The sequence below is a fragment of the Balaenoptera physalus genome, assembly GCF_965194825.1.
Source record: "Balaenoptera physalus genome assembly, chromosome: 4".
NCBI classification, from domain to species: Eukaryota; Metazoa; Chordata; class Mammalia; order Artiodactyla; family Balaenopteridae; genus Balaenoptera; species Balaenoptera physalus.
The window spans coordinates 65378208-65391555 of record NC_138891.1 but is presented as its reverse complement, the minus strand read 5'-3'; the positions used below and the strand labels follow the sequence as shown (position 1 = coordinate 65391555).

Here is a 13348-nt window from a genome sequence, read left to right as displayed (position 1 = left end):
TTAGGATTATACAAAAACATGTTAGATAGTAGGATTACAAATAATTTTTATCTTGTTTTACTACTAGTATTTAAAATTTTTCTACAGTAGCCATATATTACTTTTCTAATAAAAGGAAACAATAAGAATTGTTTTAAAAGAAGAATAGCATACTATGTGACCTCTCCACATTTGGCCAATTTTCTTTACAAGGGTATCCTGATGGTTTTCTGGGAAGTACAGTCTGAGAAGGCAATGATGTAATGGTGGGACTGTGTTAGGAGGTCAGCCTGCACAGATTTCTTGAGGGTGAGTTTGTGTTTAAGGCACCATGTTCGACAGGAAGATGTGCTCTCAGTTAGTAATGATCCTGGGAGTAAAGACGTGAACCCAAATACAATTCATGGAATGATGTGGTAAGTAACTTAGGAGGGGTTCAGAATTAGTATTATGGCAATTTAAAGAGATTATTTAAGAGTTGGGATGATAAATTAAGGCTGGTTGGAGAAGATACTATTTGAGTTGGGCCAGCTCTGCCACTTACTAGCCATATGGCCTTAGGCACATTACTTAAGTTAAAGGGTAGACATGAAAAAATCTTAGATCTATAGGCAATGTTGAATGGATTGTAGGTTTAACCTTTTTTTTTTAAAACAAAAAAATTTGAAATATTGCAAATATACAGAAAAGCACAGAGAATAATATAGCATACCCAACACCCAAATCTAACATTTTTTTAAACCTCACATGGGTCTAATTTTAGACATGTATACATGTAGACATGTGTAACCTCGTATGGTTGATTGTTTTTCTTTGAAACAATCTCATTTATTTATATTTTTCTTAAATAGTTGAAGGGACGACCAAAAGAGCTAAGATTGCTTGTAATACTCACGTGGCCCCTAGGATGCACCGCCTGGTGGTGATGAGCCAGGTTTACAAGCAGACATTGGCCAAGAGCTCAGATACTCTGGTGGGGGCACATGTAAAGATTCATCGTTGCAACGAGACTTTTGTTTATCTGCTGTCTCCCTTACGGTAAGCAGTCCTCATAGTGTTTTGATGTTGTGACGTTTTCTTTGGACCAGGATTTGTCCTTTTATTTGCCATCAGAGAATAATATTGTAGTCAGATATTTTTTATCATATTCTTATTCAGAGGAATTTACCTCATTTTTCAGATCTGTGACAATTGAGAAGTGCAGGAATAGCACCTTCATCCTGGGCCCTGTACAGACTGCTCTTCATCTCCACAGCTGTGACAATGTTAAAGTCATTGCTGTTTGCCATCGTCTGTCCATCTCTTCTACAACAGGTTGCATCTTTCACATTCTGACGCCTACACGCCCACTTATTCTCTCTGGGAACCAGAGAGTAACTTTTGCCCCCTTTCATACCCATTACCCAATGCTGGAGGACCACATGGCCAGGACTGGCCTTGCTACAGTGCCTAACTATTGGGATAATCCCATGATTGTGTGCAGAGAGAACAGCAGCACAAGTGTCTTCCGACTCTTAGCACCGTGTGAATTCTATGTGTTTATTATTCCCTTTGAAATGGAAGGGGACACAACAGAGATACCTGGGGGTCTTCCATCTGCATATCAGAAAGCACTGGGTCAAAGAGAGAAAAAGATACAGACCTGGCAGAAAACTGTGAAGGAGGCTCGTTTGACAAAGTGAGTGTTTTCTAAAAGTAGTAATTTGTCTTACGTAAAACTCCATGGGAAAGCAAATTAATCTGCACATGTTTATAATTGTGCTAAAGAAATCAAAAAGACATAGTGTATCTTTCACTAAGGTCAGTATTCCAGGCACAGTTTGGTTGGGGGATGGGAGCAAGTGGATACTCAAGTATTAGACTCCTTTCTTTTAAGTAGCTTAAGTTTAACTGACAGATATAAGACTTAAATGAATGAAAGATCATATATAAGGTCAATCATAAATGGATTGGTTTTAGTTTTTAATTTACTTCTCTGCACTATACTAGTGGTTCTCAAACTGCATTGTGCATCAGGATCATTCAAAGAGCTTGTTGAAAATACAGGTTTCCTGGCTCCACCACTCCACGGGCAGACTTGCAACGGTGGACTCCTGGTCCATGCTGGTCCATGGACTGATGCCAGTTTTTGTCAGAGTTTTCCTAATCCATGGTAAAATGTGAAAAATAAATACAGTTTTAAAATAATGCTAAATTTAGTCAATTTAGAATACTGTCTTTTATTCTGAAATTACTTTTTACTTTGGGGGTACTAAAATATTTTATTTTTAATAACATGCTTGTGATAGTAGATGGTTATAGTTTATTATTCCACCACAAAATTTTATTTCAAGGGTTTTGATCTCTGAACTCTGGAAGCCAGGGACACGCTATATGTAAACCATATGTAAAGATTCAGAAAACATCAGTGTGGGTGGTCAGAGATTTATGGAGAAAATAGAATTTGTGTTGGACCTTGAAAAATGAGCAGAGTTTGGAGAAGAAGTGAGGGTTGGGCAGAATACTTTTAACAGCACTAGAGGAGCAGATGTGGAAGCAGAAGCAGACTTCAGGTATCCTGGAAATCAGTTGCTGAAACGATTCTGGATATGGATAATGATATTTAAACTTGGATGGGTAGATTGAGCCAGATTATGTAGAATCTTGAATATCAGGCAACAAAGGTTAGATTTAAGTGGAATTAAGTAATAGGAGCCATAAAAGGGTTTTGAACAATGGAATGAAAGCCATTTCATTTATTCGGGAACATTTATAGAATGCCTACAATATGCAAACCACTTTATTAGATGCTATGGCAGATTAAAAAATGTGATTGGCACATATGAAGATCCTCTGCTTAGATCTGAAAGAGGGAAGTCAGGGTGATATTACAATATTCTAGACTAAGAAACTGGACTAGAGTGGAGATGATGGGGGTGGAGACCAGAAATACTTTGACAGGAGGCTGGACTTGGTGCAAGATTTTGTAAAAAAGACAAGAAGATTAAAGATGACCCCAAAAATTGGAGCCCAGTTTAGAAACATTTGATCAGTTTTCTTCTGGACAGAATAGCATGTACAACTTAAAAGTAGTGGATGTTCAGAATAAGTAATTATTGTCTATACAAGTATTTTGGTATTTAATTAAATTTTATTTGTTAGAGATATTAGGAGAGGAAACAGTACTGAAAGATGGAGGGGTGCTTCTTCTACAGCATTGTCCATTTGGGAGCTGGAGCTAGTTTGAGAAAAGGGTATCAAGTTCTTCTGGAGGATATTTACATGAAATGTCCTATATTCTGATAATGTCTTGGTCCTTGAGACTTAGAAAAACTATTACTTTAATAATTGGATTCCATTTGCTTGGTATCAGTCTTTTTGTTTGTTGTTGTTTCTTCTGGTTGTCATTATCTTGGAAAATTAGCCATTCTAAAAATGTTTCTATTTCTGATGATCCAGAACTGTGATTTGATGTGTAAGTAAAAATGCTTATTTTAATTAGATCTCTTGGTTTTATTAGATGTTAAAATTAGTGTTGTTCTTTGGATAGCTGTGTCTATATTGTAGTGGAAAGTACTCTGACTCAGGAATTAGTACAGATCGTGCCACTTATTGTGTGACATTGAATGTGTCATCTGACCTGTCTGGCTCTTAGCTATATCATATATAAAGTATATTTTCTACCTGATGAGATTGATATAAAAGTTTAATAAGATAACTTATAGTAACGATGTGTGTGTAAGACACTGTAGTGGTGTGTGCTGTACCGTGTGTAGTAATGTGAGTGTAAGGCACCCTGCTTAGTGATGAGTTTGTGAGACACATCTTCTGGGTGAGATTGTTTACCCACAATATCTGAGACCTGCCCTGTTAGAATTAGCTTCATTGTAAGAGAAATTGTTGAAAAAAGACTTGATCCAGCCATGGTATTTTCTGGATGCATTCTTGTGGCATATGGATTAAGGAAGCAGGTATATAATATGTAATTACATAGTTGCATTTAGATTCTTTAAAACAGTTGCTACCTGCCAAAAATAGAAACATCAATAACAGTCACAACTCATGCTTTACCTGGGAATCCACTGTAGTAATACTGCTGTTATCTGTTACAAACATTCCACCTGGTTTGTATCTCATGGATTGAGCCACCAGGATACTAATACTACAGATCAGTCATTCTCAATTTAGCAGAATAGTGCTGATGACCATAATAATAGGTAATATGTATTGAGCACTTACTATGTGCCAAGTACTGTTCTAAGCACCTTCTATGTATTAACTCATTTATTCTTCCTAATAGTTCCCTATCACAGATGAGAAAACTGAGGAACCGAGAGATTTAAGTAATTTATCCAAAGTCACACAGGAGCCAGGATTCACACCTAGTCAGCCTGGTTCCAGAACCTGGGTTCTTAGTGTCTTTACTGTTTTCTGTGAACTATTGTCATATATAATATAATCATTATACCGATGTGATATAAAAATGGATCATTGGAAGAACGTTCTTTTAAAGCAATTGTGTTGTTTGGATGCTGCTAGTATTTAGATGGCTAGATTTTCTTACACATATGAAAAGCTTATACACATGTGTGGAATCTGGAATGTGGTAAGCATTTAATAAATATTGCCTCTGAATCATAGCATATTCAAGTGATGAGATCCATGATAACACTAGAAACCAGCAAAAGCATGCAATTTAACTTTGGGAACATGGGAAGACAGAAGAATTATTGAATAATTTGAAAAGAAACTGCCAACACAATCCTTTTAAAGTGATTAGATGATGTCATTTCCCTGCTCTGTCCCCTCTAATGGGTCCCCATCATACTTGGAATAAAATATAAAACCTTCACAGTACCTACCAGGCCCTCTCTCCCTCGTTTTCTGCCATTCTTTTCCCATTCACTTCCCTCCCACCATACTACAGTGTTACTTAGTCATTGCCGTCCAGCCAAACACCACCAGGAACGTATCTGTAGAATAAAGTTGGATTTTATTACTCATTACAAGGAGGGAGAGAACTAGTTTCATCTCCATAAAAGCGTGTTTAAAAGAACTGATAATTGTATTTTGGCTGTGCTAGGTGATTTGGGGGAGGGGTGTAGGAAGCAAGGTTTTGTTGTGGGTTGGATGCAATCTGGAAGTGAGGGTAATTCTATGATTTGGTATTGTAATAATTTTTATATTACAGAGGAGAGGAATAAAGGGGCTGAAACTATAATTGTAAAGAAACAGCGGTCACTCATTAGCCAGGAAAGGGTGATGCTCGGTCATTTTTGTGGTGTGGACCACAAAATGGTTTTGTTTTTTGTCTGGACCTGACATATGATTATAGAATGAGTTTATTTTTGCCTTGATCTAGCATTGTCCCATAGTGGCCTTGTCTCCTGTTGGTGTGCTATGGGATTATTTACGTTCAACAGAAGAGCAGCAGGTCAGATCCCAGCTACACCTAGGCCTAGCTGATGGTGCCAAGCTAGCTCCTGGCTGTCAGGAGCTTTTCTTCTCTTGCTTATCCTGAACATGTTAAATATTCTCTCACTTTAGAGCCTTTGCACTTTTTGTTTCCTCTGCCTGGAATGTTCTCCAGATATTTATTTTGCTTAATCCATCACTTCATTCAGATCTCTGCTTACGTGTCATCTTAGGCTTCTGTCCATCCTTTTTCTACATTAGCATTCCAGATACTCTTGATTTCCCTACTCTGCTCTATTTTTCTCCAAGGCACTTATAACTACTTAAGTTCATATACATATTTATTTTATTTATTACCTATCTCCCCTACTAGAATATTCAGTCCACAAGGAGCACAGACTACATAGGTCACAATGTGAATGGCGCCCTCTAGAATCATGTAGTGCAAACCTGCCCGGGCAGAGGCCATTTCTCTTCTCTTTATACATTTATCCTCATCAGTCAGAACACTACCCAGCATCACTTGGTCCTCAGTAAATATCTGTTGAGTGAATAACCACAGTAGAACAAAATATATAATTACTGATAAGTTTTTACAAAGAGGGAATCGTATCTGACCAATCTTTTTTTTGGTGGTGGTGGTGGTGATTCAATGTATAGAACTGAACAGAGCAGTTATTCGGAGAGAACAAGTGGATAACTAGAAATAATTTAACATTTATCCCATTAAAGTATTTTGTAATCACTTGGAGTAAAATTAATATGAATTAGTATTGCTACATTCTTTTTGCAATTTTAGGGATCAAAGGAAGCAGTTCCAGGTACTTGTGGAAAACAAGTTTTATGAGTGGTTGATTAATACAGGACATCGTCAGCAGCTGGACAGTCTTGTGCCCCCTGCAGCAGGCTCCAAACAAGCAGCAGGATAAGACTTCCTCATCAGAACACTGGTAGGCATTTATAATGGAGAGCACTTAAAACAAATTATTTGGGGGAGATCTTACAAGCATACCAAAAAAACACACAGAATATTATGTTACCAACTATTGCTGATTTTTTCCACCGCTCCCACCAGCATATACAGATTTTAACATACCCATATATACTACATTTTATAGTGAGAAGGCCAAGCAAAATATTCAGGTGGAGCCTATAGAGTTACGGGCAAATATAATAGCCAAATTTGTCTTTTTTGTCTCTTGCCTGGCACAAGTTGTACCATCCACAGCTGTTCTATACTTCCCCATATATGGTTTTTAGTCTTACCCTTTCTGACACATTTTTCCTCTTTCCCATAATCCCACACATAAATCAATTAATAAATTAGCTAATCTTTGTTAATTGTACATATGGGCATTAATAAATTACCAGAATTAATCCAAATGAAGATTTGAATACTAAACTCTAGGAGACCTACAGATTCAATAGAAGAGAACATGGATACAGGCAAATTTATTGGAAGTTATTTAATCCAAATACATAGTATTCCTTTTTTTTTTAATAGAAATTAGCTTATTTTGCTATTTTAAAGTATCTTTAGAGGCTAACAATAGAAAAACACAAAGGACATAAATAGGTAGTTCACAGAAAGATACAAACACAAAGATGCTCACTTTCACTTAAAATTAAAGAAATGTAAGATACTATTTTTCATCTATCACACTGACAAGAATCAAAAACATAGTATACAACACTGATAAGACATTTCACTTACCGCTGGGGAAAGTGTAAATTTGTGCAACCTTTTTGGAGGATAGTTTGACAAAATCAGAATTAAAAATGCACACATTCTTTGACTTTGCAATTTCACTTCTTAGATTTATCTTACAGATACATTCATGAATGTAAAGATCTGTTTAAAAGAGATGTTCAGAAACTAACACAACATTGTAAAACAACTATACTCCAATAAAAAATAAATAAGTACATACATACATACATATAAAAGAGATGTTCATTGCAGCATTGTTTGAAATAGCTGTGGGCTGGAAACCAGCCAAATGCTCCCCATTAGAGGGCAGGTGCCTAATAATGAACTGATTCATCCATGCCACGGAATGCGTCTTTGAAACGAATGAAGCACACCTGCCTGTGCTGATCCTGAATGACCTCTAGGGGGTGACGGTGAAAGCTGGCAGGGGGCGTAAAATGTTGCCTCGTGTGTTTGAAAAAAGGAAAGGGATAAATCACACATATTTTTATGCTAGTTATATGCCTTAAAAATTTCTGAAAGGATATAAAGAAATTGTTAGCAGTGTTTGTCTTTGAGGAATGAGACTGGGTGTCTAGGGTAGGAGAAAACTTACTCTTAATTTTTATTGAGATATTCACATACCATAAACTTCACTTTTTTAAAGTGAAGAATTCAGCAGCTTTGATTATATTCACAAGTTTGTACAATCATCACCATTTAACAAATCCAGAACATTTTCATCACCCTAAAAATAAAGCCCGTATACATTGACCGTCACTCCCAATTCCTCCAACTCCCCATATCTCCTCTGCCGCCTGGTCCCTGGCAACCTCTAACCTACTGTTTGTCGCTTGAGTTGTCAGTTCTGGACATCTCATATAAATGGAATCATACAACATGTGGTCTTTGTGTCTGCCTTCTTTCACTTAGCATAATGTTTTCAAGGTTCATCTATGTTGTAGCATGTGTCAGTACATCATTCCTTTTTATGGTTGGATACTATTCCATTGTACGGATATACCGCACTTTATTTGTTCATCAGTTGATGGACATTTGAGTTGCTTCCACTTGTTAGCTATTGTGAATAATGCTGCTATATGTACTTTCGTGTACAAATTTTTGTGTAGAGATGTTTTTATTTCTCTTCAGTATACTATGCGGAGGATTAGAATTGCAAGATCATATGTTTAACTTTTTGAGGAACCGCTGAACTGTTTTCCAAAGCTGCGTAAACTTATTCTTTATTGTTTATACATTGTTTACATTTTCAAAGTGTGTATTACTTTTTATAAAAAAAGAATTTTACAATATTTAGTTAATAAATACTGAGATTAAGAATTGGAAATCTGATGAAGATTATACAAAGGAAATGGGAACTATAAGAGGATAAAATCTTACTTTAGACTAACCCCACAGCCTGCTACTTTATGTCTATGTATGAATTTCTTTTCTTCTATTATGAACTAATGTGACCCTCAGAAAAAAGGAATGTAATTAACTTTTAACTTCACATATTTTATCACTCTAAATTATCATCTGACCAATTTATGTGATTTTATGAAAAGGATTTTTTCCTGTTTTTACACGAAGGTGATAGAAAGTTAGTTTTTTTGTTTTGTTTTGTTTTTTTCATATTCAGGGCCCTGGAAACATGAAGATGAATGCAAGATGGTGCACATGTTGAAACTAAACTGGGAAGGTGCTCTTGCTGCTTAAGAGACTTTGGGGATTTTTCTTCCTATAGAAGACCTTTCCTTAAGTTTCCTTCCAATGTCATTTGCTACTGTTTACATTGAATTTTAGCTAAACTTCTATTATATAAACATATAGTTTATAGAACATCAGAAGGCTCATTTTGTGATGCTAAAATGAAAAAGTTGATGAAGGCATTGTATATATGTTAATATTAAAGTGATTGAGCATAGGTTTTATAGTTCTTTGTAACTATTTAAAAGGAAATTACTACTCCTTTTAGAAAAGAATTGGAATGTGAAAGTATGATTTTTGGAGTATAAATATAGCAGGAAAGATTTTATGCAAAGATATTTTAGTCCTTAAAGTATGCAACAATGAAATTGTATAAAATCTTTATTTTTCATTTCACTTTCTGCTTCAAATTTTCAATAAACAAACTCTAAAAAGTAATCTTCTCCTTTCAATAAAAAGATACAACTTTACTTTTAATTTTAGAAAAGATTTCCAATGTCATTCTGTGATGTTATATCAAAATAAAGTTTACATTTGATGGGAAAGCTATGTTCTTTAAGATAAAGAAAACAGTTACCAGTTTAATGAATCTGATTGCTGATAAACATTGTTTCATATGCTCTTTGGCCATTTAATTAGTAATTATATCTAAAAGCGCTTGATCTCTTATTTCTAAAATGAAAATTAACCCTCAGAATGTGTTTTAATTATAATTGGAGTTTTTATTTTAAACTTGCTTGATGAAATTCAAGCAAGGAGAGCATTACCAAATAAAGAAACACTGGAATAATAGAAGTGTCTTTTTGGAAACTGCTATTGTTTAATGAAATTAATGGTATTAATTAGATACTTTCTTTAAAGTTTATAAAGTTCAGAAAACTAAGCATATAACTTAATACTTTGTAACTCAACAGTCTTCATATCAAGGCACATTTGTCATTTTCTGGCTGACCAAAATATATTTTAGGGGCATCCCATTTATAAAAATATTTGCCGGAGGCTTTGTTAAGGGGAAAGATGAGGAAGTTGGGCTTTTGAGAAGAATATACTTGACCAGGAAAATTAAAATGGAGAACAGTTGATTTGTTGTTTCTTTGAGTTTCGGTAAGATGTAATCTCATTCCTAAAATCAGAGGTATATTAAGCACCAAAAACTGTTCCCTACACAGGTTCCAATATGATATCATGGCTGAGAAATGCCACCTAGCAGGTGGCAAGTTAGGCTTATCTAAACCTTTACAAATTCAGGATTTCCACAGTAACTTTCTGTCTCTCGGGCTACACATTGTAGCACCCTTTCTTGTGGACTAGAACTCTTGGGTGTATGTGTGTGTTTTGAAAAAATTTCAGACTTAAGGAACAGTGGCAGGAATGTAAATTCCCACATGCCTTTGTCTAGATTCACCAATTGTTAACATTTTGCCACTTTCACTTTACCAACCCTCTATATAGTGTTACTATTTTATTTTTGCTCAACAATTTAAGGGTAGGTTGAAGACATCTGGGACCTTAACTCCTAAATACATTAGCATGTATTTCCTAAAACCAGACATTCTCTTACATAGTCATAGTACATATGATTAAATTCAGGAAGTTGTTTAACAATGGCACAGTAGTAGTACCTAATACATAGACTGTATTAAAGTTTTCTAATTATCCCCAAAATGTCACTTGTGTTGACTTTTTTTCCAAACACAAGATCATGCATTGCCTTTAGTTGTCATGTCAGTTTTATTGCTTTGGAACATGTTTCACTTCTGTTCAGAATTAGAGGGTGGTTTTTTTGACTCATTTCCTGCAAGTTCTTTTGAAGAAAAAAAGACATGGGGGATTTCAAGGTGGCTGCTTGCTAGAAAACCAAATTGCCCAAGTAAGAGGAACTTTTTTGTTTTTAATTTTGAAAAATTTGGCTGGGTTTTGGTGTCTTGAGTCAGCAAAGTCTATACTGCAGCAAGGCTTGGTAAGCATTAAAGAGGGTACTGAAGCTTTCCTTTATTTCATAATCCTGATTGTTTTTCTAGAAACCATCAATAGCCTCTAAATGACTGACTCAATTTTTGGATCCTATTCTCTTGACTAAGCAAATGTTTGATTTGAAACCAACCCAGTATAAATGTCTCTGTGCCTCTAACTCTCTGTAGCTATTCCTGGATTTCGGCACTGGGGAAACCAATCTATGCACCAAAAATGTCTAAAGCTGGAACCAAGGTAAGTAAACGGTCACGCTGATTTCTAGCCTACCCACTTTTTCACCTAATGATACATTGAAAGAAACATGGAGGAAAGCTTTTGCTTCTTCACCTGGAGGTGAGTATGATAGTGGTTAGAAGGCTGGGATTGATTGAAGAAAAGATTAAGGAATGCTTATTTTATTTTCTGTTCTAACAGAATTACCAAATAATTTATTAAGGGTTTATCTTCATGTGTGTTACTTACTATGTTGAATACTGTACAGGTATGTAATGTGTAAATATCGTCATGATTTCTGCCTTCCAGCAACTAATCTCTGTATTTCCACAGGAATAAGACATGCAGATAAGAGGATTATGTGGAGTAGTATTCGATTAAAAATCTGTCTTGTGAAATTTAGCATCAACCATTAATATTCTAAATGGCCAAAACGGATGGACCAATCAAGTGAATTAAATCCTACATATCCCCTTCATTCAGCAGCTACTCTTATCCCTTTCCCCCCAAAAATTGCTTACTTAGTTTAAGAAAATTGCCTCTAAAATATGTGATTCACGATTGTTGGACTGGAAATTGATTCTCTTTGGGAATGAGGGAATATACCTTCATTCTCTTTCTAGTTCTTCACTGACTGTAGGTCTAAAGCAAAGCCTCTGGTGCCTGATTTTTCCACCTAATGTTTTACTGTGTAAATGTTCAAGCCCACTGAATCTTAAAAGAATAAGTAAGAGATGGTAAATGAATACTTGTATGTCCCTTATTTATATTCTCCAATTGTTTACATTTTGCCATATCTGGTTTCTCTCGCTTTCTCTTTTTACTAAACCATTTGGAAATAAATAGCAGACTTCATTATACTTTTGCCTTAAGTTTTTAGGCACGTATATCCTAAAAACAAGGGCATTCCCTGTATAAACGTCATATCATTATCAGGTCCCCCAAATTTATCAGAATATAATACCTAATATTTAGACTATATTCACATTTCCTCCAGTTGCTCCCAAAAATGTGCTTCATGTCTGGCTTTTCCCCTGATGTGGGATCCAGTGAAGGATCATGAATTTCATTTGGTTGTCAAGTTTCATTAACCTCTTTTTTTTAGCCTCTTTAATATAGAGCAATCCCCCTAGTTTTTGTTGTTGTGAGACATTGACATTTTTCAAAGTCCAAACCCAGGTGTCTTATAAAAAGTCCTGACATCTGGACTTGTCTAATTGTTTTCTCATGTTTAGATGCATACTAACCACCTTGGCACAAAAACTACACAGGCAATGTCAGGCACTTCCCATTGCATTTTTTCAGGAGGCACCTGTTAACTTGTTGCATAACTGGTGAGCGCCTGATTTTTTTTCCCGTTTGGAAAATAGAACTAATAGTCGTATTTGCATCCAGAAGGTTTGGGGAGAAAAATGAGACAGTGTCTTTAGTGCTCTGAGGTTTTTGAAAAATATGCCATGAAAATCCCACTAAAAAGCATCTGAAGTCCTTAGAGGGCTATCCACGTGCCTGGAGGGAAGGTTGTTACAGAACAGCCCCACTTTCAATGATTTCCAGTGTAGGAATAATGTACTCTTTTATTTCTTGTAGCTAGTCTGTTCACTTAGTAAAAACTTTTGCTTGCTAAGCCAAAGGAGATAGTAATAGTAATTTATCTTTTACTTTTTTATTGCTTCTCCCTTTCTCATTGTCTTGCTAGCAGTTTAATCAGAGGAGTTATGGGCTGGGCAAAAGCAATGCATTTTACTAAGTTTGTTCTTGTTACCTGTGGAATAGTCAGGACATTTTCCCCTCTGCTGTATTGGATTAGTAGGCTATTTTTCAAAAAATTAACTTGACAATTAGAGTAATTTTCTAATAACTTCTAGGAAAATCTCCTGCACATTTCTTAGCCTTCTCTACAAAATTTTTTGTCCAAGAGTCCCAGCCTCTCAGCTGACCATAAAGTGTATTTCATGGTCTTCTACAAATGGAAATTGAGTAAAGGTGCAATATTCTCTGGGCCCTGAAACTTGGAAGGTCTGCTACTGAAAGAAGAGCTTGGCCCTGGAGCTCAGTAATGGTTCTGTGGCAATGCTAGTGCTTTGTTTCAACCTTGGGATGGTTGGCTGTTCTGCTGGAAAGGTGGACAGCAAGGAAAAATTCATTTATTTCCACTTTTCATATACTGAAGTCAGTCAGGTAAGTGTGCAGAGGGTAGTAAGTGTGAGAAACAATGAAGGAAGAAAGATGATATTAATTTCCCATGGCATATCCCTTGCAGAGCCTCGTTTTTGGTGAATAGTTGGCCAAAAACCAAAGGTAAATTTAATTAAGTTTAGAATCTATCCATTCTTAGAGAGTTTACCTTGATTTTCCTAAAGATCTTGCCACAGGTTTTGGGAAAAG

General features: G+C 35.8%; 1 protein-coding gene across 9 annotated transcripts in view; it reads left to right on the top strand.

The window, feature by feature from the left end:
• TBCCD1 (TBCC domain containing 1) overlaps positions 1 to 13348 on the top strand; it is a 105741-nt gene that overhangs the window by 11571 nt on the left and 80822 nt on the right. For 4 of the 9 annotated variants that reach the window (XM_082461465.1, XM_082461464.1, XM_082461463.1 and 1 more), the window contains exons 5-7: positions 831 to 1017; positions 1160 to 1657; positions 10915 to 10981. In XM_082461465.1, the coding sequence (XP_082317591.1) occupies positions 831 to 1017; positions 1160 to 1657; positions 10915 to 10981 (752 nt within the window). The other 5 variants (XM_082461467.1, XM_082461468.1, XM_082461471.1 and 2 more) reach the window with 3 other exon arrangements.